Genomic DNA, 25,925 nt, shown 5'->3' on the forward strand with positions numbered 1-25,925 from the left:
ATAATAATAAAAACTAAAAGTAAAAAAAAAAGTTTTATTTTATTCTTGATCTTTGAAATACATATAAAAATTCAAATAGAAGACATTATGATATTTAAATCGAAATGTTAACAATATACGGTAATATTTATTAATAATGAGAAACTTAAATACAAAAAAAAAAAATATTAACTAGTTTACATATATTTATCGGACTGAAGCAAATATGAAATTTAGAAAGAATGAATCAGAACTCGGAATATTTCCCCTTACTCTTTTCTGGGATTGTTCTGTAACATTCTGAAACTACAGAAATGTTTCATTTCTGTCTTTTGTTTTAGTAACATGGCTTGTACAAGAAATAAGCATAAGCCCTCTCCAAATTGACGACAACTTGAGCAATGGTTGGTCTAACCTTCCCTACCACATTTACGCAATTGATGGCAGTATGAGCCACTAACTCCACTGCCTCTGCTTCACCCAGATGGGGTTTTCCAATCCTTGTATCCAAAATTTTCACAAAATCTCCACCCAAAATAGCACCCTCTGCAAAGGGTACATGTAATATGCTGCCTCCATTTTTCCCACATGCAGCTCTCTTTCCTGTTAAAAGTTCAAGCAGCACAACTCCAAATCCATACACATCACTCTTTTCTGTCAATACACCAACACTTGAGTACTCAGGATCAATGTATCCAATGCTTCCTGCTTTCTTCCCAAAGTTACACACCTTTGCGGTCCATGTAGCATCGATAAGAATGTTGGAAGGCTTGATATCTCCATGAACAGTGTATGGAACTCCATACTTATGAAGATATTCTATTCCTCTGGAAGCATCCAAAGCAAGTTTTATCCTTATTTCCCACGAATTCAACACATTGCTCCTCTTGTCATGTAAATGATCATTCAACGACCCATTCTTCATGCACTCATACACCAACACCCTTTCATCTTTCTCTACACACAACCCAACCAGCCCAACCAAGTTCTTGGGGCGTAAACCGGGCACAAAGGTCGAACTACACATTCTCTTCCACCAGAAGGCCTCTTCGGGCGTTCTACTCGACCCTGTTTCTACCCTTTCTATTGCAACCTCACTACCATCAACGAGTTTGCCTATGTACACAACACTAGAGCTTCCAGCACAAATCGTGTTGTTAGCTGAGAAATTGTCGGTGGCTGCTGCAAGCTCCACTAAGGTGTATAATTGAAAACCAGGAACAGGGGAATGAGACATTCCCAAATCTCCTCCAATGCTACGCATAGGATTCTCCTCTGTCGAGGCAAAATCATGCACGGGTAATGCTCTAAAGTCTCCTACAGTACTTCTCATCGCATTCTCCACTGTCGAAGCAAAACCATTCACGGGTAAGGCTCTAAAATCTCCTACAATACTTCTCATCGCATTCTCCACGGCCGAAGCATAACCATGCACCGGCAATGCTCCCAAATCTCCTCCAATACTACTCAAAGCATTCTCCACTGTCATAGAAAATTCGTGCAAAGGAAATGCTCCCAAATCTCCTCCAATACTTCTCAAAGCATTCTCCACTGCCATAGAAAATTCGTGCAAAGGAAATGCCCCCAAATCTCCTCCAATACTTCTAAGAGCATTTTCCACAATCGAAGCAAAACTGTGGACAAGGGATGCTCCTGAATTCGCCATATATGCAATATATTTTTGTTATCTCAACTGTGAAATATTGCTTTGTGAATCTGCTGCGTCCTCGCTTTGGACGTGTGTATATTTATTTACAGTTGCTACAAAGTTTCAGAAGATTAAATACTACAACAAGAAACAATAGAAGTACAAAATCACTGAAAAGTCGAAGATGGATGTACAAAACTATTTTATCATCACCGACTTTGTAAATGGGCGGTGGATGATTTGACTACAAAAAGAGCATTACCATTGCAGGGGTAAGGGGAGAAAAGCAATATCTTTTTCCTACAAAAGTACTCAAAAGTGCTACACGGCCATTAGCATTAAACCTCTTCCTAAACTAAACTATGGTCATTAACACTAAACCTCTTCCTAAACTAACGCCAATAACGTTAACTCCGTTAACATTATCTTCACTACCCTTTATTTTCTTCTCTTTTTTTCAAATATAAAACTTTTTCTTTTACTATTTTACCCATACTTTTTCTTTCAGAAAGTATAATTATTTTCTGAAACACTGACACGCAGTGAGTTAGCCGGGGCGAATATGTTGAGAAGATGCGAGGCAAGACAGGGTAACCTTCCAGCAGTTTTCTCGTTCATGGTTGTTGAGGCCAATTGCCCCCACCACCTCCCAAGTCACTTAAAACAAAAACCAATATATTAATCGGGATGAAAAATGATATTTAAGAATTTTAACTATGCGACCCGCTACAACTAAATTATTAGTAATTTTTCTAAATATTAAAAAATTAAACTTTAGAAGTGCTGAATTTTGAAAATAAGCCGTGAATTATTTCCATTTTAAAAGTAGAAAAATAATTTGTAAGCAAATTACTCAATTTTATGTTTTTTAGTTATTGAGTGTTTCTATGGGCCTCGTGCATGGGCCTGGACAGGAATCAACGGATATTCTTGTTGGCAACTTCTTCCTACACCCCATCAAATTTCTTCTGCATCGCATCAATTTCGGACACCAAATCTCTTCTACACCCCATCAATTTCGGACTTTACTCTCCGGAACACATTAAATTAGTTCTAGAAAGTTTTTTCCGGAAGACACTCATGACAATCCTATTCCAGATAGAAATATGGTGCAGGAAGTAATAGTCATAAATTTATAAAGAATATTTTCTCAACAAAATATATTCTTATATTTAAAATTGGAATATACAATATACAAATGTAAGTCACGTTCTTCTCCTTTTACCAATTAAAAATTCTAAATATCTTATTTATTATTTAATTTAGAGGTACATTTCACAACTTTCATTATTTAAAAACATTGTCTTGATCATCTAATATATATTCACACAGGTGTGTGTATATATATAACTTATAGAATCAAATTCATTTAGTTATTTTGAATTTTATTATAATGAGTTATATATTCAATTTTATTTATTAATTATAATTTTGATAATATAAATAATATTTATTCTGTACCATGCACATAATGAACTGCTAATAACGTATATGTTTGAGTATTATCCATACAAAATAAAATTTTGGAATTCTCATTATTAGACAGGAACCGGATATATTGCAGATAATAATAAATAATATATATTGAATAATAAGTGTTGTAATAAAATATAATGTTAAACATGTTTAAATGTCAAACTTTAATGCAAAGCGTGAGAAAGATTAAAATGGGTAAATATGTAGCTTAAACTTTACTTCTTTTAAGAAAGTTCAATGCTGTAGCTTCCAAAATGGAATTAAGTTGAGCATGTGCTGATTAGGCAGCAGTGAGGAAGAGACAAAATCAGAGTTGAATTTGTAGTCTGATGATAAAGAAGATCAAAATGTGAGACCAAGTCCTGAAGATATGTATAGGTAGATAAGAAAAAGCAGAGGCAGAGAAGTGAATTCAAAGGTCTTTTGGTGGGTGGCACATTTATATTACTAAAATTATTGCCGTGTAATCAAAAAGCAATTAATATGCATTAATCAACCCGCTGCTTAATTTGGTGTTTCATTGCGCTGCGTCAACGCGGAAGTCAACAAAGACATTTCAAAGAGAGAGAAAGCCTCGAAACTACTACTAACCTGGGGACCATGGTTAGAATGGTGAAAGGTATTGCTCATACTGTCCCTGCAAACTCAACTTCTCAAATCAGACCGCAACTCCATACTTTTCTGCTTCACTCTCCAACAACGTTCCCCGAATTCCCACAAACACTTGGTAGCTTCCTAATGTGAATGGAATCACATTAAGTCGCAGTTTGTGGAAGTACCTTCTCCCACTCCATGTCTATCATAAATACTTTTACATAACAATCCACAATCTTCTAATTCTTAATTCCTTATTTCTTGCAATAACTGGTCTCTTATTCTGCTAGGCAATAGACAAGTTTGTGAGATTCTACAATCTACAAATCACAGCATAATATACTCTAAATCTTAACAGGCACGGAATACCCATAATGGAAAGAATGAATGAAGATATGGAATTGAGAAAAATTAATAAGAATTCACAAAATTTTCAATATTTTGTCCCCTTTTCCGGGGCAGAACTTTTATCATTCTGAAACAACAGTGATAGAGCCACTGGAAATGCTATGATGGCTACTCTCACAAATAGCCAAAGCCCTCTCTAAATTGATCACAATGTCAGCCATGGTTGGTCTATCTTTCCCTTCCAAATTCACACAATGGATAGCTGTATAGGCCACTAATTCCACTGCCTCTGCCTCATTCACGTCGGGTGGTCCAACCCTTGGATCCAAAATTTTCACCAATTCTCCAGCCAAAATACGAGGCACTGCAAAGTCCACCACACTCAGTGGGGTGCCTCCGTCTTCCCCATACTTGAATATAGCTCTCTTTCCTGTTAAAAGTTCCAGCAGTACAACTCCAAGTCCATACACATCACTCTTTGCCGTCAATACATTTAAACCGTAGTACTCAGGATCAATGTATCCAACGGTTCCTGCTGCCTTCATTGGTCGGTGATCACGGTCAGGTTCTGGACTCATCATAGACAATCCAAAATCTGATACTCTTGCCGTCCAAGTAGCATCAATGAGAATGTTAGAAGACTTTATGTCTCTGTGAATAATTGATGGAACTGCATAATTATGAAGATATTCTATACCCCGGGAAGCATCCAAAGCAATTTTTATCCTCATTTTCCAATCATTCAACACACTGCTACCCTTCTCCACATTCTTCTTCTCGTGCAAATGATCATACAGCGCCCCATTCTTCATGTACTCATACACCAACAGCCTCTCGTCTTTCTCTTCGCAGAACCCAACTAGACCAACCAGGTGCTTGTGGTGTAGGCGAGACAAGAAGGCCAATTCGGACTCAAATGCACTTTCCTTCTCTTGAAACTTCTTCATCTTGGAACCAGTTTCACCCCTCTTGATTGCCACTTCGCGTCCATCCGCGAGTTTGCCTTTGTACACAACACCGAAGCTTCCAGCTCCAATCTTGTTCTCCGGTGAGAAATTGTCGGTGGCTGCCACAAGCTCAGCCAGGGTGAACTCCTCAGCCCTGTCTGGGTGCTTCGTTGATGACGTTCCACTCCTCTGCCGTCTCATTATTATTGAAGTCTGACGCATAATCATAGACGATATTGAAGAATTGCTATTATTAGAAGCACCCCCACCGTTTGAACCACTGCTACCTCTCGTGATTGTAGGCTGCACAGAATTGTGGACTTTTTTCTTCCCAAAACAAACACCACTCCACAAGCAATAAACTATAGTGCATATCCCAGCAAAAGCCCCCACAGAACCGATAATAGCAAATGCCAATAACCCGTTTGTCAAGGTCTTTGATCGTGATGACGAAGGTGGTGGCGGTGGTGGTGATGGTGGCGGCGGTGACATTGATGGTGGAGGCGGTGACGGTGATGGCGGCGGTGGAGCTGTTGTTTGACGCTTACAAGTCATTGGTTTACAAATGTTACCCGAGCCAGAGCATAGAGATTGGGAATCAAGATATGAACCGCACTCTCCACAAGAAGATTGAACACAAGACCCTGGAAGAACAGTTGGAAAAGGAAGCTCAAACGTCGAACTATTAGACCAACCAGGACCCCAACACACCACTGTCAAATCGTTTGTTGTCAATCCACAAACAAAATTAGACCCAGAAACAATTACCTCAAAGGAAACTCCATCAGTAATATTAGTCCCCGAGAATCCCCCATTGCCACCCCAACACACAACCGAACCATTCGATCCTCTAATAGCGCAACCATGATCGGCTCCAAGCGCCACCGCAGAATACTCAAAAGCTCCACCTTGAGGAAAATCAAGTTGTCCGGAATCGTTGTTTCCTCCACATGCCACAAACCCAGTTGAGTTCAATCCACAAACATGTGAACCACCTGCGACAAGACTCAACATGGACATGTTCCCAAATGCATTCTCAATCCGTTCCGATAAATCCGAAACGCTGGTGTCTCCCCAGCACCGAACACGAGAACTATTCTTCAAAATTCCGCAAGAGAAGCCAGACCCAGATGAAATTGAACCGAATGTATCAGTCACAGAAGGAAGCTGAAACGTGTCACCGGTTCTCCAGCACCTGACCGTGCCACCACCCACCTCGGTGGCGCAAACGTGGGTATCCCCAACTGCCAGATTCTCCAATGGAACAGAACTATCGTTGTAAAGCCTTCTCGTTTCGAAGGAAGAGTTTGTGTTCCAACAATATAAATCTGAGTTACTTGACCTTAGACCACAGAAGTAGTTCCTCCCACCCGAAATCATCGAAAAATTAACGTTGGGAATGATGGAGACATTCTGCCCCTGACGGTAACACTGAATGCGGCGAATGGACTCGCCTGCCACGACGGCGCACACGGTGGCGGAGGCGTCAGAGACGGCAAGGGTAGCGCCGGAGCCGAGGCCATGGGAAGAGCGTGGCAGAGAGAGTACAAGCAGAACGGCGACGAGACAGAGAGGCACGGAGGAGGAAGGTAGTGTTTTCATTTAAAAGAATGGAAAATGATGAAAAGTTGATTTTTCTGCTTCATTGGCAGAGTTGGTTTGGTTTACAAGAAGAATGAAGAAGAAGGAGAAGAAGAAGGTATATGGTGGGAACTTTCAGGGAGTAGTTGTGGACTCTTGATTCTGTAATATTGCAAAGACATTTCTTCTCTTTGTGTTCAACCTCTCTCTCTACTTCTTTTAGTTTTTCTCCTTGAGTCCTGTTTGGCTTTATAATTAATAAAAATTATTTATCCTTTTCTTCACTACTTTTATAACTACAAATTTTATATATGCAAAATATATGCCTTAAATACTTTTTTGTCTTCATTTTTGTAGTATTCGTTGCGGATGGTCCTCATTTTGACAGAATATTTAAAATGGTCCTCATTTTCGCAATTTGTGTTTTATTTGGTCCTTTTCTGTAACGCCGTTTAAATCATTAACGGATCATTGTACAGGTGGCACAATTTGTATTACGGTGTGTTACGTATACTGTACATATGGCTAATTAACGTTAATTTTTTCAATCTAGGAAAAATTTTGCAATTAGGGAAATTTTTTCATCTTCGTCTTTCTTGATTTCGGATTTGCAGAGGAAGCAGCTAATACTTGTCATTTCATTATTGGATTGCAGTTGCAACTTAGGATGAAATACAAATTAGGATGAAATTGCAGAGGAGCTAATACTTGTCATTTCATTTCATTATTTAATTTTTGGAATTTTTGATGTAGAATTCATTATTGATGTATTGCATTTTAACTTTCCTTAAATTTCGTTCAATTTCACTTTTGCCAAACATTGATGTAGTGCATTTTGATGAGGATGAATTAATGTTATGAATTTAACTTCTTCCAGATTTAGATCAATTTAATTTTTCTCAAACTTAGATCAATATCACTTACTTCAATGTTCAGATTAAGATGTCATTTTGAACATGTTGGGAGTAATATCAACATAATCAAACTAATTTATTTCTTCATTTAACAATAGTACAAAATAGATTGGACTTTAAAATATTACACACAATAACAATACGAATAATACAATAACAACACAAGTGAACCCTAATACTAATTGTAACCTCTTCTCAGCAACCTTCAATTACTTCTCCAAATCATTAATCTGTCTCATTTGTGTCATGATGATGACATCCTTTTCATCAACACCACCATTTGAAAAAGTTGCAGCCCACATTATTGGAACCACCACTCTGTAAATCAATAAACCAAAAATTAAAACCAATTTATTATTAACACAAAAATAAAAACAGATTGTACCCAAAATTTTCTACCAATATTCTTTGGAGTTCTTGTCATCCTCAAAGTTGTCATCTCTCTACAACTACAAATCGGAATTAATCCATTTCTCGTTGAACCACCAACACTGCACGAAGTGATACAACACGGTTGCCTCCAACGATTACAACCAGAGGTAAAGGAAGAAGATTGAGACCGTAACATACCTATATAATGAGATTGCAGGAAGAAAAAGATTACAGCAACACCAATTGAGAATGGAGTAACAAGATTGTCAAAACTCACCAAATGCCCAAACATTCCTTACCAAAACCCTAGCTTACTTATTTATCCCCAAATATCTAATTATTATCACGTACAGTACACGTAACACACCCTAATACAAACCGTGCCACTTGTACAATACTTTGTTAATGATTTAAACGGCGGTACAGAAAAGGACCAAATAAAACATGAATTGCGAAAATAAGAACCATTTTAAACCTTCGATAAAAATGAAGACTATTTTAAACATTCTGTCAAAATGAGGACCATCCACAACAAACACTACGAAAATGAGGACAAAAAAGTATTTAAGTCAAAATATATAAATGAATCTTTAAAGTATCATAATGTAAAGGTAAAATGTTTTAAATTAAATTTAGTGTAAAATTAATTCATACAATTATATTATAATAGCCAAGTGCTATTAGAATCTTATTTATACAATATGTAGTGGTAAGAATTTTTACATTGAAGCTAAATCTAAGTACTCCATAAATTCAAGAATTAAGTTGGTGACCCCAAACTGAATTCATTGTTTGTCGGATTATAATCGAACCAAACATGGCCTTTGGGACCAGCAATGAATGAAGGGCCAAAAAGGACTTTCGAGGAAAGGAACGCAACGTGGTCAGTTTGATAGTTATGTGAAATACAAGGTGTTACCTTACCATCAATTTTTATTTTTTTTAAGTATAATTATCATGTCGCATATTTTTAATACTTTTTTTGTAGTTTGGGTCAATCTAAGATTATATAATATAACTTAAAATTTAATATTTTTTTACATTATATTAATATTACAAATATTCTTTTAAGTTATAAATTTATAATCTTAATATTATTAGTATGACGTGCACGTGTCTCTCTCTAATAGGAAGAAGCAGCGTGAAAGACATGGATTTAATTATCACAGTTTGACCGTAATCATAAACGGAAGAAAAGGCTGCGGATTTATTTTATTTTATTTTTAAATCCTATGTAACTTATTTTTTATTTTATTTGTAAATCCTACGTTTTAATTTGGATGATTCAGGTCTTCATGGATTTTCAAATTTGATACCTGAACGCAATTATTTAATTAATCTCCTGTTTTAATCTATAGTTAATTTAATTAGAATTGAAGGAGGTGAATCTTCTAAAGCAATAGCAATGGTTTTTATTATCTTTCAAATTCAAATGGGAGACCCAGACTCACAATGAGAGGGTCAAACTAAACGACCAGTTCTTTAGAGTGTTTGGTCGTAAATTAATAGGTATCACAACCAAGGACCGGTACCGGTCATACTATAATTATATTCCTTTATAAGGTACAAATTTATAATTATTCATGTCTTTAATAGTTAATAAATATAAAATTTGTATTTGATTTTCATTTTAATAGAATAATAAATATATCAAAAGCGTAATTATTTAATGAATATGTAAAAATAAAAATTGAGATATTACTTAAAGTTATAATAAATGAATTATAATTATATTTTTTTATAGATTGAAATGGGTATCTACATACGCATATTTAAAGTTATATAAAATAAATTGAATAATATTTGTTATTATATGTTTATTTCACATTTTAGTTACACTAAAAAGACAGCAACCACTAAGAAAATGAGAGGTGGGTACTTTCCTAGTGGGCCACTTTCAAATTTTGGGTTGAAGACCAAATCTTGATGAGGATGAGTCAAATAAGTACAACTAAGGGCTCAAAATTTAGTGCTAAAACTGATTATAGTGAAAACAGACAACATTTATCTTACTTATCTTCTTAAAAAAAAATGCTCAAAATGAATCACCATTGCACGTGTTTCATTACTTAAAAGTTTTATTTTTTTTTTCAGTTTATTATATTTAAAGGGATAGTCTGAATCCTCTTTAAAGAAATGGTAAATAGGGTTTATGCATGTGCCGTGTGTATGATTCTTTTTATACGCATAGGTACAATTTCAAAAGAACATGTTCCAAATTGGAAATAGTATATATAAGGTAATTTTTCTATGGCGAGCTAAGGCAAAATATGTTAATATATCCAATTATAAAATTAAGCATAAAACTGTTAAAAGTCAAGTGTGAGTCTAAGTCTCATATTGGATAAAAATCATAAAATAATAAAAATCCATAAATATATTGACTTAAAGTTTTGGATTGAAAATAATATTAATGTCTTATATGGTTGAACTCATGTTTCATTGGTATTTGTATCTCTATAGTAAAATTCCTATGTGGACCTAACAAAAATGATTGGGAAAAACACACAAATTTTTCTTTGTTTGGTGAATTTTTAAGAATGAGTCTCTCACATTTATGGGTAAAGCTGCAGAAAAGAAAAATGTTTTCCTTGCATATAGTTCTCGCAGAAACACAGCATGGCCAATAATTTCGGGAGAAAAAGATACCTACCAGCTAAACTGTGTAGGAATTAAATGCTAGTGCCTTATTTTTCAAACTGAAACATACAAATTTCTTGGTAATAATAAAGAAGATAAAGGGATCACTCTCTGCATATTTAATCGGCAAAACATGTGGGGTAATCAATATTTTCATACAGTTTTTCGCATAAACATAAAACATTAATATGTAAAGACACTTTATAACTTTAAGTTATTGTATTTGCGCAAAACGAAAAGAGAACAGACAACAGAAATGAACAGATAGATTAATCTAGATAAGGTTGAAAAAAAACAAGACCAAACGTACCCTTAAGTATGAAAAGTGCGAAAGAGATTCTGAGGTGCATGTGTGTGCCATTTTTTTAAGTTTAAAGTAATGGAACAAGAGGTAAGAAAACAGCAAGCAAAAGGCTACGAGACACTATGGTGCGAGTATAATCATAGCTGCTGCAAAAGTTTAGTGCAATAACAATACAAAAATGAAGTATAAGTTAACCATAAGTTCTTTACAAGTTAGATGCTACTAAATAAATTGTTAAATACTACTGGAATACAAACAACCTTTGCAATCAAAACTTCGATGTAATCAATATATGTTATAGTTATTATGTAAATGTGCATTTTTCTAATCTTGTGGGCAAATCATGTCTGCAATCGATGCACAGACCACGCGAGTTTCATGGTTTTCTTGAAGACCCATGTTCATGTGTCATTTTCAAGGGTACTACTACTTGGGTTTGAATTTTCTTTCGATATTCCGACCTAAGTTTGTCCGGCAACCATCATACCGTATTTTTGAGATATTGTTCGTTTTAAAGTGTTTGAACTTTATCACGGTTTTGTCCTTAAAAGACGTTTGAAAAGATAAAGATAAAAGTATTTAAATTTTGTTTGATTTCAACTCCTAAACAATATAAAACTTATTGAATGTATAGGAACAAATAAACTTTGAACCATCATAACTAAAACCCACAGAGCAAAACTAAATCAATGTCTGAATATGATATTCATATGTGATATACCAGCCTTACGTGTAGAATAATTAACAATTGAAAGCAGCCTTTGAAGTCAAAAGGACCAAAAATTAATTATTGTCCAACATTATTTAAACAATAAAGAAAGAGAAAAGAACAAAGCGATTCATGAAATCTTGGCACCTTTTTTTTTATCAAGGTATTAAGGGATTTTGGATAGAACTACAGAGACAGGCGAAGCTGGAAATAGTAGCTTCACTTTTCAAAAGAAAAAACTCCACATGGTGTTAGGTTGCTAACCATTCATTAATTAATGCTTCATTCTTTAACAGAACTGTTTTAGTATAGATTAAATTGCCTTTCCCACTGATCAAGTGTGTTTGAATCATAATTTAAAATTTGTCAATTTGAAAACAAGTATTTTGCTTCATTGATATAAACATGAGGTATGTTGAGCTAACTTTGTTCAAACACAACCCAAATTATTGGAGGCCTTAAATACAATTTATGGCAAACGAATACTAAGAATTAAATGTTTGAATTTAAAGTATGTTGAAGTTAGGCATCCCAAATTAATGCTTCCATATCAATAAAATCTTTAATGCATCTTTCTGGTTTTGTCAATGTACATAATCATTGCTCAAATTCATCACTTCGAGCAATTTTGTTTACATGATCGTAATCGCAACGCCAATATATAACTTGTAACCACACTTTCGAGGTATATTAAACTTTTGCAGGAATATTTTGAATGTCATATTATCATTTAAAAAAGATTGGATTATAGTTATGTTGGATTTTCACCAATAATTTTAGAGTAAAATAGTACTTTAAAATTGGGTTAAATATGTTTTTGGTCCCTCAAGTTTGAGCGAAATTTGGGTTTAGTCCCTCATCAAAACTTTTGACCAATTTAGTCCTTCATCTTCCAAAATGCGTGAATTTAGTCCTTTTAACCAAATTTTGTTAAGTTTATCTGACATTTCAAGCGCATTTCATGATAGTATTTAAATTATTTATACTGTTTGACACATTTTTACTTTAATGTTAACTTAAATACTATCATGAAATGCGCTTGAAACGTCAGATAAACTTAACAAAAATTGGTTAAAAGGACTAAATTCACGCATTTTGAAAGATGAATGACTAAATTGGTCAAAAGTTTTGATGAGGGACTAATTCCAAATTTCGCTGAAACTTGAGGGACCAAAAACATATTTAACCCTTTAAAATTAAATATAGTTTTATTTTATAAGAATTTTGTTTTATTTTCCTGGACTTTGGACAATACAGTTCAAGAATATATAACTAATAATATACAGGATTCATAAGTCTATGGCAATCATTGCAAAGGTCATAATTCTAAATTTCATAAACCAATGATGATTTTATATTGGAAAACACTTTGATGCCCGCATTTTGATGCACACCTTCCCAATATTATTAGAAGAGTGGATAATAAATAAATTGGAGAGTTTTCAATTGTAATTATTAAGAAGTATCTCTAATTAATGAAAGACCCGTGAAAAGGTTCTTATAGACCAAAGGCATCCTCGTGGACATATTATGGCTCAAAATTTAAATTATATACAAATTTAAAGTGAGTGAAATAAATTACACAATGGGTTGGAATTTATGAGTCAACTTGACTTACCATGGGTTCGGACCGGGTTGGATTGAAATATTTTTACAAATCTCAATACGGGTCGATTTTTGACCCGGCTCATCCGGGTTGAATCCGTGCGGTGAGCTGGGTTGGCTCACCAGTCCGTAGATAAAAGGGTTATACAAGTGTTTTTTATTAAGTTGAGCTTTATATTTAGGTCATGTTAGGTTGTTTTTTTATCCAACACATAAATAATTTGTATTTTTTTATTATTTTGGTTTGTATTTGAATTTTATTAAAGTTTATTTATATTTTATTAGAATTACAATTTAGTTTTGATTGAAAAAAAATAATATTTTTTTTAATTAAGTGAACTCGTGAGTCAGCCCGTTTAACCCACCAACCCGTGGTGAGTCGGGCTAGATTCAAATCTTTTTGGCTCGTTAAAAAGTGAGTCGAGTTGGGTTGGTTCACTAAATCATCAACCCGTGGTGGGTCGAGTCAGGTCGAGTCGAGTTACCCGTTTTGACAGTTCTAAAATAAATATATACTGACTAAATCAGGTAAGTTACTTAAGTGTTAAATCTAAGATATATTTTAGGGTATCATATAATTTATCATGAAAATATAACAAAATTAAACTTAAAAACATCATGTTGTGAAAATAACTTGACGGATTTATTCACTGTGTATAATATTTTATTTTTTTATTCTTTCATTACATACAAATATTGTTATATAGAAGTAGCCTCTGAATATAAATACAAGATAACATTCTCACTCTCCTTTTTCTTTTTCAACCCTCAAATCACTCTGTTAATTTAGAATATTATCACAGCAAAATTTTCAAGAAGGGTCAAATTAAGACCCAAAAAATACACTGGAAAAACAAATTTGAATTTTAAAGTAGAGTAAGATGAATTCAAAAAAAGTAAAGGTTCGGTGGTTATTTTTCATTTTTTACATTGAGTTTCCAAATAAACTTATTTGCTTCGTTTTGTTCAATATATGTTGTTTATTTTGTTCGTGTGTGCTTTGAGTATGAAACATTTTAAGGTAAAATGGTGATTTTAAGAAGGCTTAATTATTTTGTTTAATTATTTTATTAATTTATGTTTTTGTCAAAGAGTGGTAAGTTGGTCTTTTTGTTTTTAATTTTTGTCTCAATTTCCAGACTTATTTTAATATGATTCAATTTAATTCTGATTTTTTTTAAAATTGATTCAATTTAGTATTTATTAAGTTGTCGTGAACAAACGAGTTAAAGTCAATGTCATGTTTAATTTGAAATATAATTATTTTTTAAAATTGTATATTTTGTAAAACTGAAATTCATTTACAATCCAAATTATAAATATATTTTAGATTTTTATATTTCAAATTCTATATTTCGAAATATGAAATGAAAAAAATTGTATTTTGGATAATACATTTTGAAATATAAAATTTATATTCTGAATTGTTTGGAATGTAATTCATATTACAGAAATTTATACGGGTGCAGGTTGAAATTATAAAAGTACAGGAAGAAATTTCTCAACATTAATAGACACCCTCGGTTTTATTTTCCCAAGCCCAATCACTATCTCCTAATTCTTGAATAGGTTTTGGTTATTACCAATGGCACTCCCGAAACTGATAAACTATAGCCATCTTCTCTAATATAAACTTGCTTTCATGAAAATAACTTTAATATTTTAGTTCATCACAACACAAGGAAAGCTAGTTTTTATCATAGGCTAAATGCACAAAAGAAATGTGATTTATTGTATTAAAAAATTATTGTCGAGATATACAATGAAACGTATCTTCATATTATATTTCAACAATATTGTGTAGATTTACATTAAAAATGTGATTATGTTGAGTATTTAAATAAAAAGTAATTCAAACACAAAGAAAAATCGTGTCTTTGATGATAAAATTTTAGAGACATATAAAAGAAAAAATATATAATTTTTTTTGTATAAGTATTAAATTTTGGGCACCTAAAAAATACATTTATTAAATATTAATTATGTTTTTAGTTCCTAAACTTTGACGCAAAATTGAAATTTATCATTCTCCAAATTTTTTTAATATATTTTGATTTTCAAACTTTAGAAATAAATTGATATAGTCATTTTAACCCAATTATATTAAATTTTTTACATGTCACTTGCGTTTCTCGACAGACATTGAAACAGAAACGTATCAACTTAAATGCTAACATGAAAAGCATTTGACACGTCAAAATAATTTAATATAATTAAGTTGAGAGGAATATATTAATTTATTTTGAAAGTTTGAGGACTAAAATGTATAAAGATTCACAAAATTTGAATTTCATGTGAAAGTTCAGAGACTAAAAACGTACTTAACTCTTAAAAACGAAGAGTTTTAATAGCAAATTTGGGATGTCAATAGTAATGTTGTAAGTCTTTCACTTCCCAAAGATGGACAACTCTTTTAACATCATAATTGGGCTTGGGCCAAAATTGAGCGGGAAATGAATCTGTTGAAAGATACTACACAAATCGTAGTTAGTATGATATAAGAGGAAAAAGAATATTGGACAGTGATTTCAAATTTTATCTTTGTTCTCTGAGAGATTTTTCTAAAACTCACTCACTCATTGTGCTGTGTTTGCCACGAGTCCATTTTCACATATAATGAATGATAAAAGAAGATTCTCTGTTATATGAATAGTTCCCGTAAAGCAAGACAAAAAATTTGAAATAATTCATAAATACCTGTAACATGTTTTTTCTAACCTAGTAGAGTAAAACGTGTCTTGTCAATGCTGTCTATTTCATTTGAAACTCTCTTTATATATATATTTATGAATCTTTTACTCCACCTTATTTATCAGAAAGATCAACAAGTTTTTTTTTTCAGTTATACAGCATAGTGCATTAAGAAAACACTGTAAAATGAAACTATCAAAAAAACCAATATAAACGTGGCTGAAAAACAAGACAATTACATGTGCAAGACAATTAAAAAAAAAAAAAAACTAAGGCTAGTTTGAATATTTTAGTTGGATCTAAGAACATGGTTAAATGACAGGAAGAAAATTTCAGAAAAATGAAGTATGAATGGTTGGTACTGCCATTGATATTTCAAAGTTTATACCCACGCTTGTGGTCAGTACGAAAAAAAAACCTGCTCTGTCACAGGTCACAACAACTACTTGCCAACAATTTAAGGTACTGAATAGCAGTGTTCATATCAAATCAATAAAAAAAAATTATTATTAATAACTTGAATTTTGGATGATTTTATAAACTTCTGTTTGTTGCTGTAAACACATTATTTATCATTCATTATTTTCCTTATCTTCATGAAATATGTTTCAGGTAAATAGAAAATAATTAATTATAACCATCTATTGTAATAATTTTGTTACTTTTTACTTCTCTTCATTTATGTCATCACACATTTGCTCCTTTACATAATACTGTGTAAAAATTGACATAAACTTAATTTCTGTATCGAAGAAGATAAGAGAAGAAAAACAAGGAAGAGAGACAATAGCATATGTAATTATATACTGCTACAATGAAAAAGTCAAACAAATTTTTGATGATAGTAGTGACTACAGTGGCGTTGCAGAAGCACAGATGCAAAGCTTTCTCTTTAGAATCATAAGGAAAAAGAATAATGAAATTGGAATTATGGAAGAAACTTAGATTTATAGGAAAAATAAAAGGTATTTGAAAATGTTATTGAACTGAAAGATATTTTGAGAAGAAAGCGAAACTTCCTATTTATGGTAAGACATAGGAAGAAGAAGAAGCAGGAAGAGGAATGAAGTAGGGCACATTATGACCCCATTTCAGTGTTTGACCTGGAACAACCCTATTCCTTTCTTTCATTTCTGTAGTTATGGCATCTTAGATCCACAACATTGCCAAAGAATACATGTTACATCTTTATACACACATACACACATACATACATATATATATATTTATTTATTTATTTATTTATTTATCCACATCAATTTTGTTTCTTGCATATGATATACATATGAGTATGACCTCTGATTAAATAACAAGTACAACTACATATTGTTTGAAAATCTTTTTAAAAAAATCTCAAGACGTTTTTATCATTTCTTTTAAAAAATAAATGCACTTAATCTCTTGTTAGTTCATATTTGATTTTCAAACTAAATGTCTAACACGAATTCAAATCATTTCGATGAATTAAGATTTTTAATTATGTAAATGAAAATTTTGGTTGAATTCATGTAATATCCATTTTAATTATTTGTTTTTATTTTAGGATTTAAATAGAGGATTTCATTGAGAAGATACAATACCAATGAGACTTTTAGTCTAACTATATAAGGCAACACCACTCTCAACCCAAAACTGTAATGAATTGTGGATCTTTATTCTTATATAATACTCTATTTTTCTCATTTCTAGTCAATGTGAAACTTAGACTCACACTTGAATTCATAACGATTATCAAAATTTTTAAACTCTCATAAAAATAGTCCTAAATAAGACTTTTAAAATAGTTATTGAATTGAGTGTGTTTTAGACCTACTTTCACATTTATATAATCCCTATAGTTTTGCTTCAAATTCAATTCAATTCAAATCTTATATTTATTTGTTTCTTGGAAAAAAAATGTTATATTTTTGTTAATAATGCAATATATATATATATATATATATATATATATATATATATATTTACGATGATTGGGTTCTACAAAATAATCCACAATTCGTTCCAAAGAGTTTAGTTTTAATTATTTTAAAATTATAACAAAACATTTATTTTGGACTATGTTTTTTTTTCTCTTAAAGAGAATTACATTTAAAACATATCTGAATAATATATGCGGTTGCTTTTCTCCAATTTCTAGAAAAAAAAATAATTCAATTGAATTAATCATTCTAACCTATTGAGTTGAGCTTCTTCCAACATACTTTATAAAAAAAACGAAAGTGATTTTTTTTTATATGCTAACTTATACATAAATTAATTATAATAAAAGTTATTTTGTAAATGATTTCTTTAAAATTTATTTTTAACTTTTACATAATTTTCTTCTAAATGCCTTTTCTTAACCATTTAATCCAAACACCCCCAAATTGAGTTATATATACAGTAACATATAAATTTATCTCACACAACGCACAAGTTGTGATGGATGAGGAGCATGGTAGGGCTAATTTGAGTTATTGACATAATTTTTCATTTTCCTTTATTTTTTTCTGATTTCAAAATCTTTGAGAAATTTCAATACAAACATGTTAAAATGTGTTTTGCAACTTTTTAAAAGGTTGAGGTGAAAGAATAAGATGCAAACGTCAAAAGAATATGAACGATAGAAACCCCAAAGAATTTTTCTAGAAATAATATAGTTTTTAAGTTAAAATTTAGAAATAGGTGTTTATTTTGAAAACAGTTTCCAAAAGTAAACTTAAAAAATACCTTTTCTTCTTTAAAAAAAAAAAAACAGAACATAGTTTTATAAAATCATGAAATAAGGAGGCTCCACATCTCATTCTATCGGCGATTTCCTAGTTATGATATTTTCTTCATTTTTTTTTTTAAATTTCCTCGTTTATGTGGGTTTATTCATTACTGTTTTGTTTGTATAATGTATTTATCCAATTCCAAAAAATTTAAAATTATGATATTTAATTTTTTTTATAATTAAATTCTATTCATCTTTTAAATATTTGATTTGGATAAAATAATTAAGAGATCTTAAATTAAAATTTTCTAGTTTAAATAAAATAACTGAATTTTCCTTTTAAAATAAAATTTTATTTTAATAATATTTATTTAAGATATAATATTTTGAAGTTAAAGTTTATCTTTAAATTATTTTATCCAAACATACTATTAGGAATTGGTTAGGTTTCCAATCTATTTTATTAAAAAAAGATGGATATATATGTTGGGAAATCACACACAATAAGTATTGCAAACCCTTCATAATACAATTTTTCTAGCAAAAATTATAAACTTTTCAATGATACATAATTACCCAAGTCCCCTCATATATCCAAGAGACCTATTGTGTTGTTATGACAACTCTAAAACCAACTCTTTATTTTTATAGTATTTTTCTACTGTTCTCTTCTTCACATTATTCAAGGTGGGACTTTGGTGAATACTGACTTGAGAACTAACAATATCTTGTCCCATTTTTTTGGAGTCGTACTTTTTAACATTTACATTTGAACTAAAAACTAAAATTAAACTTCATAAACTACGAACTATAAGAATTAGATTAATCTTGTATGTGGGTCTCGCTCAAATGAATGGTTGCTAAGTTATTTTCCAGCCACTGTGTTTGTCTTTTCTCCAAATTTTGGATGCAAATCACAAGGAAAAAGAAGAATATATTAAAAAAAACATCATTTTACATTCCCCTTATCTTTAGCGAACTTGTTGTGAAAAAATAAAAAATAAAAAAGCTTGGCGTTGAAATTAGACAAAGAATAGATTCTCTCCTTTTTTTTGTGTGTATGTGCAAATCTAAGGCTAGTGAAAAAAATAATAATAATCAGATCCCGATTACTCATTAAAAAGAAACTCTTATATTTTTTTAATACAAAATGAATTAGTGAATATAGATAAAGAACAAATTCAATTACCATGGGTGTGAATGAATTGATATTAAGTTATTGTGATGATGAGAAGCATAATTGAGTTACATATCATATCTTCCATTAAAGATATTTGGGCCGAGAGAGAAAACAAAAAAAGGAACAAGTGCAATTAATATAATAAAGGAAAAACGAATAAACTTTTGAGCAATTATTTAAGGCAGGAAGGGTTTTAATTAAATAAAATATTTTGGGGAGTCCTTTTATATGCCCTTTTCATATTTTTCTTGTTTACTCGATAAAGAAAAACTTTTTCCACAGTTCATGGATCACATCCCTGTGCTGGGACATGATCCCACCCCACGCATACCAAAGAATAGGAATCCTCACAAAGAGAAGAAGGGACGCAACCACATTCTCTCTCTCTCTCTCTCTCTTTCTCTTCTGCTAAAAAATAATTGATGTTGCTCAATATTATTAAGTGGGGACAAAAAGCACTATAAACACTTGGATCCTACAGTGATTAATTAAGGGTTAATAATAATAATAATAATAATGTAAGAAGGTGATGGTGGTGTGGTGGTGATGAAGTGGGGGTAGCCTTGTCTGGTGGCCTTATGAAATAATTAGTAATGGTGTCATGTCTTCCTCTCTTCACCTTGTTCTCCTTCTTTTGGTGCTCATTCTGAGGGTCATGTCAGCAGTAGGGGATCCACTTTTGGCAAAAAAAAATAAACACAAAATTTGGACTTGCATGCCTTGGCTTCTTCATTATGAATCACTGCTAATCCTAAGAAACTAATCATCTCCTTTCAAGATATGGTTGAAGCATATCAGGACATGTTTTCGGGAAAAGCTAATGAAATTTTTGAAAGAGAAAGAGTGTAGTCCTTTCTCACTCGCCCTTTATGCGACAACCATCTTCTCCAATGCTCTGTGACTCACTCACTCAGATTATTCAATCCCTCAACTCACACTCGTTTTGAATATATTCCTCCTCACCATTACCATTACCATTACCATTACCGTCACCACCATTTTCATTTTCTATGCTATTGTTGGCCTTAGAATAGACCAATCTTCACTTTTCCTAACATTAATGTTTTCTCCCACTCATAGGGGTTGTTCAAGTGAAAGACTTGCTATGTTAACAAGTCTAATGAACAGAACAAACACTTGATCAAATAATGTGCTGTTTTGTGTTTAGTTAGGATTGTAGAATTGAAGCACTAACAGTCGCAACCACATCACAAAAGGCACTCGCATCTCTGCCCTACCCCACTTTCTGCTCAATGTATTGCCACCAAAAGGTAAACCTATAGCACATCACGTTCAAAAAATATACAAAATCCTTAGTGCTGCCGAAACGTCAAACTCTGTCTCTCTCTCGTTGCTTCATAATTAATTATGCATAAATTCTTTTTTCACCCCTTTTTTCATAATCACTTCTGTAACTTACGGATTAAAAACTAGCACAAAACATATGTAGAAAAGTAGTCCTGTAAAGTACTGTAGTTAACTTTTAATTCTTCATTAGTAGAATCACTGTACAACTTTCGTTTCTTTTTAAAGCGTGTATAGTCAATTATTTATATCATTTGATTCTAGTAAATCTGCATATCATTCACTGACGTATTATTCTTTTGGAATGCAGCTACTCATTTTTTAGCAGAAAAATATTCGCTCCACGCAACTGATATGGACACCAAAAGAAATTTGTTGATCACTTAATCATTATGAGCAAATTTTCCTTTAAAAAGGTCAAAATAATATATCATACATAATGAAAAAAAGGGTTTCTGTTTAAATGGACTATTTAATTACTCTTTTGCCACCATTAAAGTGGCCATCAGAAAATCATCTGTATAAATATCATAAAATACATAAAATTTTGTCCTCATTATATGAATAAATAAACAGAATCTTATACCGGATTTTTTTTTCCACTTTTTAAAGGCATAATTCGGAAAGATAGCTTTAATATATATTGAAGTAAAATTGGAAAAAATAAAAAAGCACTTCTTTTAGTGGTGGGTTATAAATAGGTTCAAGTGATTGCCATTAACAATGAGAGGCAAGAAAGTAGGATCAGAGTAAAGGCTTTTTAGAAAAGTTTGATCGAATATTAGAGTTGGGAAGGAAGAATTTTGCGTTATGATAAGTGACAGGTGGGTTAGAATTAGAACTCTGACTTTGGATTTCCTTTTTGAAGATGCATCTAAACTCATATTAACCCTTGTAAACATACAGAAAATTTTCAATTTAATACTAAACAGAATACCCCATAATTTTTTAAAAAAAAAATGGCTACTTCATAGAGGATTCAAACAACCTTCGTATGAAAGAATAAAAAGTGAGCAGAGAGAAAGAAAAAACTTAGGAAAAGGGGTGGAATTGATTTAAAAAGCAGAAAGTGCATTTGGGAAAAAAAGGCATATAGCAGAAAGGAGAGAAAGGACTTAAGAATACAATTCATGCGCACTAGCCACTAATAAGAGATGGTCCATGGGCCATGAAGAAGGTGAAAGTCAAATATTATCACATCTTTATATCAAAAGTAACTCAGGAATGCAACTGCAGACTCCTTTCAACTACAAAGGAAGGTGCAACTTCTTGTTTTTGAGTTTAATCATTTGGCTCAGTTGCAAATTCTCCTATTTTTAAATTAGCCTTAGAACCTACAACAAGACAAAGTTATAACTTGTTGTTTTTCCATAACGTTGGAAGATTCACGTTCACCAGAAATAAGGTCAATTCACAATATATAAATATGTATAAACTGATTTTGTGATATTGAATTAGGTTTAAAATCCACTTCTTACATGGTATCAGAGTCAAGTTAGAGTATATCTTAGCAAGTTTTTTTGCAAACCTTACAAACCGATTTTGTGGACATCGACCGGAGATAAGACAATTTCATAATAATATAGAAGTGAGGTTTTAATAATATATATATATATATATATATATATATATATATATATATATATATATATAAAACTCGAGATGCAATTATATACATGTTTTTATTCTTTTCTAATTAAAATTGGTTTATTTCACTAATATAAGTTAATAGTTTTAATAAAATATTAGACGGACATCCTTAAATCTCAGGTCTTTTTAAGGTTTACCATATCCATCGTATATCAGTTACCAAAACTAGGTGGCTGGTTTATGATTAAGCTGAAAAGTAAGACAATATTTGGGGTAGGAAGCAGTCTATGCCTTTTACCTTTAGAGGTGGATGCAGATTTTCTTTTACGAAAAAGAAACTGCTGGTTGAAGAGCAGATAACAGTGCAAAAAGAAAACAAAGAGAGACACTCAGTAATCATGCATATATAAAAGGATAAACAGACTGATGAAAACCACTTTTTAACTTCGAATCTCACCAACGCAGGCATAAAACTGACATTCAAAAACTCACCAACAAATTCTCATCAATTTTAGAGATATTTACTTTTGTGAAAAATAAATTTGTAATTTCATTTTGCTATATATTTATTAATAATGGGCACAGAATTGTTTTGCATCGTGTATGCAGATGCTGTCATATATGCTGATAGATTATATAATTGAGTGGTATATGTTTATTAAATTTTTGATGCTGGTGTCATAAATATGTATAATTGATTAGAAATGATGATTATTAGTTGATGAGAAACACAGAGGAACTTTAATTTTAGTGTGAAAAGCAAGGCAACAGTTAGAGATTCGTGAGCTGAGAGATCTTCCAACTGCAGATTCTCTTCCTTTTAACTTTCTTCATCAGAAAATTATGCAGATCGTTTGTTTCCCCAGAAAATCTTAGCCATTTATATTCGGTGGGACAAAGAATGTATGTCTTTTTGGTCCCCTCAGATGCCACGAAAATGACACTGCCGAGAAGCTTGTACCAAACTCTATATTAATCAATGATAGTACAGTAGTAATAATAATACATACCTTAATTATTTTGCCATGTGTTTCTGTATATGTCATTTCATTTTTGTGTAGTAAAACAGACCAAAAGTATTTGTGGACGCAAATCGCTACACGTATCATGTGACATTGTTTATCCTAGGCACAAAAATATAGTGCCCAGTTAGTGGACAATCGTTTTTGATTGTGATATAGATTCCAAGGATAATGTAAATATCTCCCTCATAATAATAATCTAATAGTAACCGTCTTGGTAATTTTATATACTTTCATTTTAATTGATATATATTTTGGAACTGGATGCATTCCGTTATGATGTTATATCTTATCAATTAAGCACTACAAATTAACCTCACCAAGCACTAAGAGGCATTTGAATTAAAAAAAGTAATTTTTCAAGTGGATAGCCTAATCTCATTATTTGGTGTTGAATTTAGCAACGATGAGGAAGTATTGGATTCTATATATATATTTTTCACTAGCGTTTAAGTAAAAGGTAAATTTAAAAAAAAAAAAAAACATGGATATGAAACATTTTGGAGTATAGTGATGTGATTCAAGAGCTTAACGTCACATGTGTGTTTTTGTGTGCTTGTAATGTTTCATAAAAATGAAAAGAAGTAGTATTGTACGTGGTAATCGAAATATACTTACCAATACACAAAGATCCAAAATTCAAATACGTTCTTGCCCTTTAGTATGCGAAACTTAAGTGGAGAAATATTGGGCAGTTGCATTATTAAAATAATTTAGTGGGTGCTACCTGCTAGGGCACCAATATTTTACTTTTACTTTGAAGGGTAGTCAAAGTCACACCGATATATTTTTATTAAAATATTAATTTTGATACTTTCACTCAAAAACAAGTTGGACATTGCTGACCCATGTTGTAGGTACACCTATATCATCCTTATTTTTATTAAAAAAGATAATTGTTCTTTTGGGCAGATTTTATGTTGACAATGAAATTATGCAACTTTTGAGATTTTAACTTCTTATCAGTGAGGAAATAGTGGGCTATTTATTTCCCACCCAAAAAAGTAGAGAGATCAAAATATTTTCCCCGAAAATATGTAACCCATTTCCATATTCGTGGGAATGTAAAAATATTTGAAAATGATATATCAATTTTGATAACTTTTATGAAAACGACAAGTCATATATCATTAGAAATCACTTGCTTTTTCTATTATTTTATTTTTCAGTAATTTAACACTGAAAGTAATAACAAAAAGTGTTTTATTAAGCGAAGTATTTTTGTGAACACTAAAACGAGTGTCTCCTTGGCTGTAATTGCATTTTTAGCATATTGATGTGTGCCAAAGTATAAGAAAAACGTTAGACCTAAATGAAAAACACGAAAATCGTAAATGAAAAACCTAAATAGGTCCAAAATTTGTGTGGGTACAAAAGTGCCAACAAAGTTAAATATCTACATTGATGTCAAGTGAAAATGACTATTCATGTTACTACCATACAATTATTTGCATAGAGTTTGCAGAGGCTTCACCAACAACATATATATATATATATATATATATATATATATATATATATATATATATATAGATGCAGCATTTTGACTTGAGAAGGATCTGAAATGAGAATTTATTTGTTGTAGTAAGATAAATTGGAGAGAGTGATTAGTGGTGATAAAAAAGAGAAGAATGGCAATAATAAGAAAGGTGATGGCAAGGCAGTGATGCGATTGTGCCCCCCTGGAGTAGTTAATTTGTGGCACGACACTTGGAAGTTTTGGTTGTCTTGATACATATGTTGTTGTTTCTTTGTGATGATGAAACCAATCTCGGTGTGGATCGTTATCAAACATTGTCCTACGAATCCTATGCTGCTCTTCTTTCTCTCTCACGCTCAACAATTCATGTAATTGCTGTCAATCCCATCGCGGTTTCCCTCATCTGATTGAACATTATTATTAGCTGTATGTTCCCATTTGTTTTGCTATTCTCTTAACATGCATGCACCTCCACCTCGATTCATCTTTGGTGGACATGTGCGAGAAAGAACAAAAGTAAAGACAAACCACATTCAACAGGATACATTTCTGTTGCATCTCTTCAATTCATCCAACCCAACTTACACATACTTTATTTCACTATTCCTTCATTTTTCCTATAACATAACTCTTGAAATCCTAAGTCTACATAAAGATATCGATCGATCACTCCTCATTCGAAGTAAACAATTTTATTTATATTTTTAGTGCACACATTATCCTCTCATTGAATTATAAGCATAAAAGGATAAACTAAAACGGAATAGTTAATTGATTATGTTCCGATCTCAAGTCTCGTGATAGAATCGTTGTCAATCATCATACATCTGAGGTATTATCCACTT

The 25,925-nt window shown here is 31.9% G+C and overlaps 1 protein-coding gene and 1 pseudogene across 1 annotated transcript; both read right to left on the bottom strand.

The window, feature by feature from the left end:
- Positions 1 to 63: 63 nt before the first annotated feature.
- Positions 64 to 2,083, bottom strand: LOC114191202 (putative serine/threonine-protein kinase-like protein CCR3). The gene has a single exon (XM_028080383.2). It carries the CDS (start codon positions 1,643 to 1,645, stop codon positions 317 to 319), a length of 1,329 nt encoding a protein of 442 aa, XP_027936184.1. The 5' UTR covers positions 1,646 to 2,083; the 3' UTR covers positions 64 to 316.
- A 2,008-nt stretch (positions 2,084 to 4,091) lies between these two features.
- Positions 4,092 to 6,795, bottom strand: LOC114193140 (putative serine/threonine-protein kinase-like protein CCR3 pseudogene; annotated as a pseudogene).
- Positions 6,796 to 25,925: the final 19,130 nt, after the last annotated feature.

This window comes from Vigna unguiculata, chromosome 1 (genome assembly GCF_037176805.1).
Source record: "Vigna unguiculata cultivar grain cowpea cultivar isolate G323 ecotype 2 chromosome 1, ASM3717680v1, whole genome shotgun sequence".
Classification (NCBI taxonomy): Eukaryota; Viridiplantae; Streptophyta; class Magnoliopsida; order Fabales; family Fabaceae; genus Vigna; species Vigna unguiculata.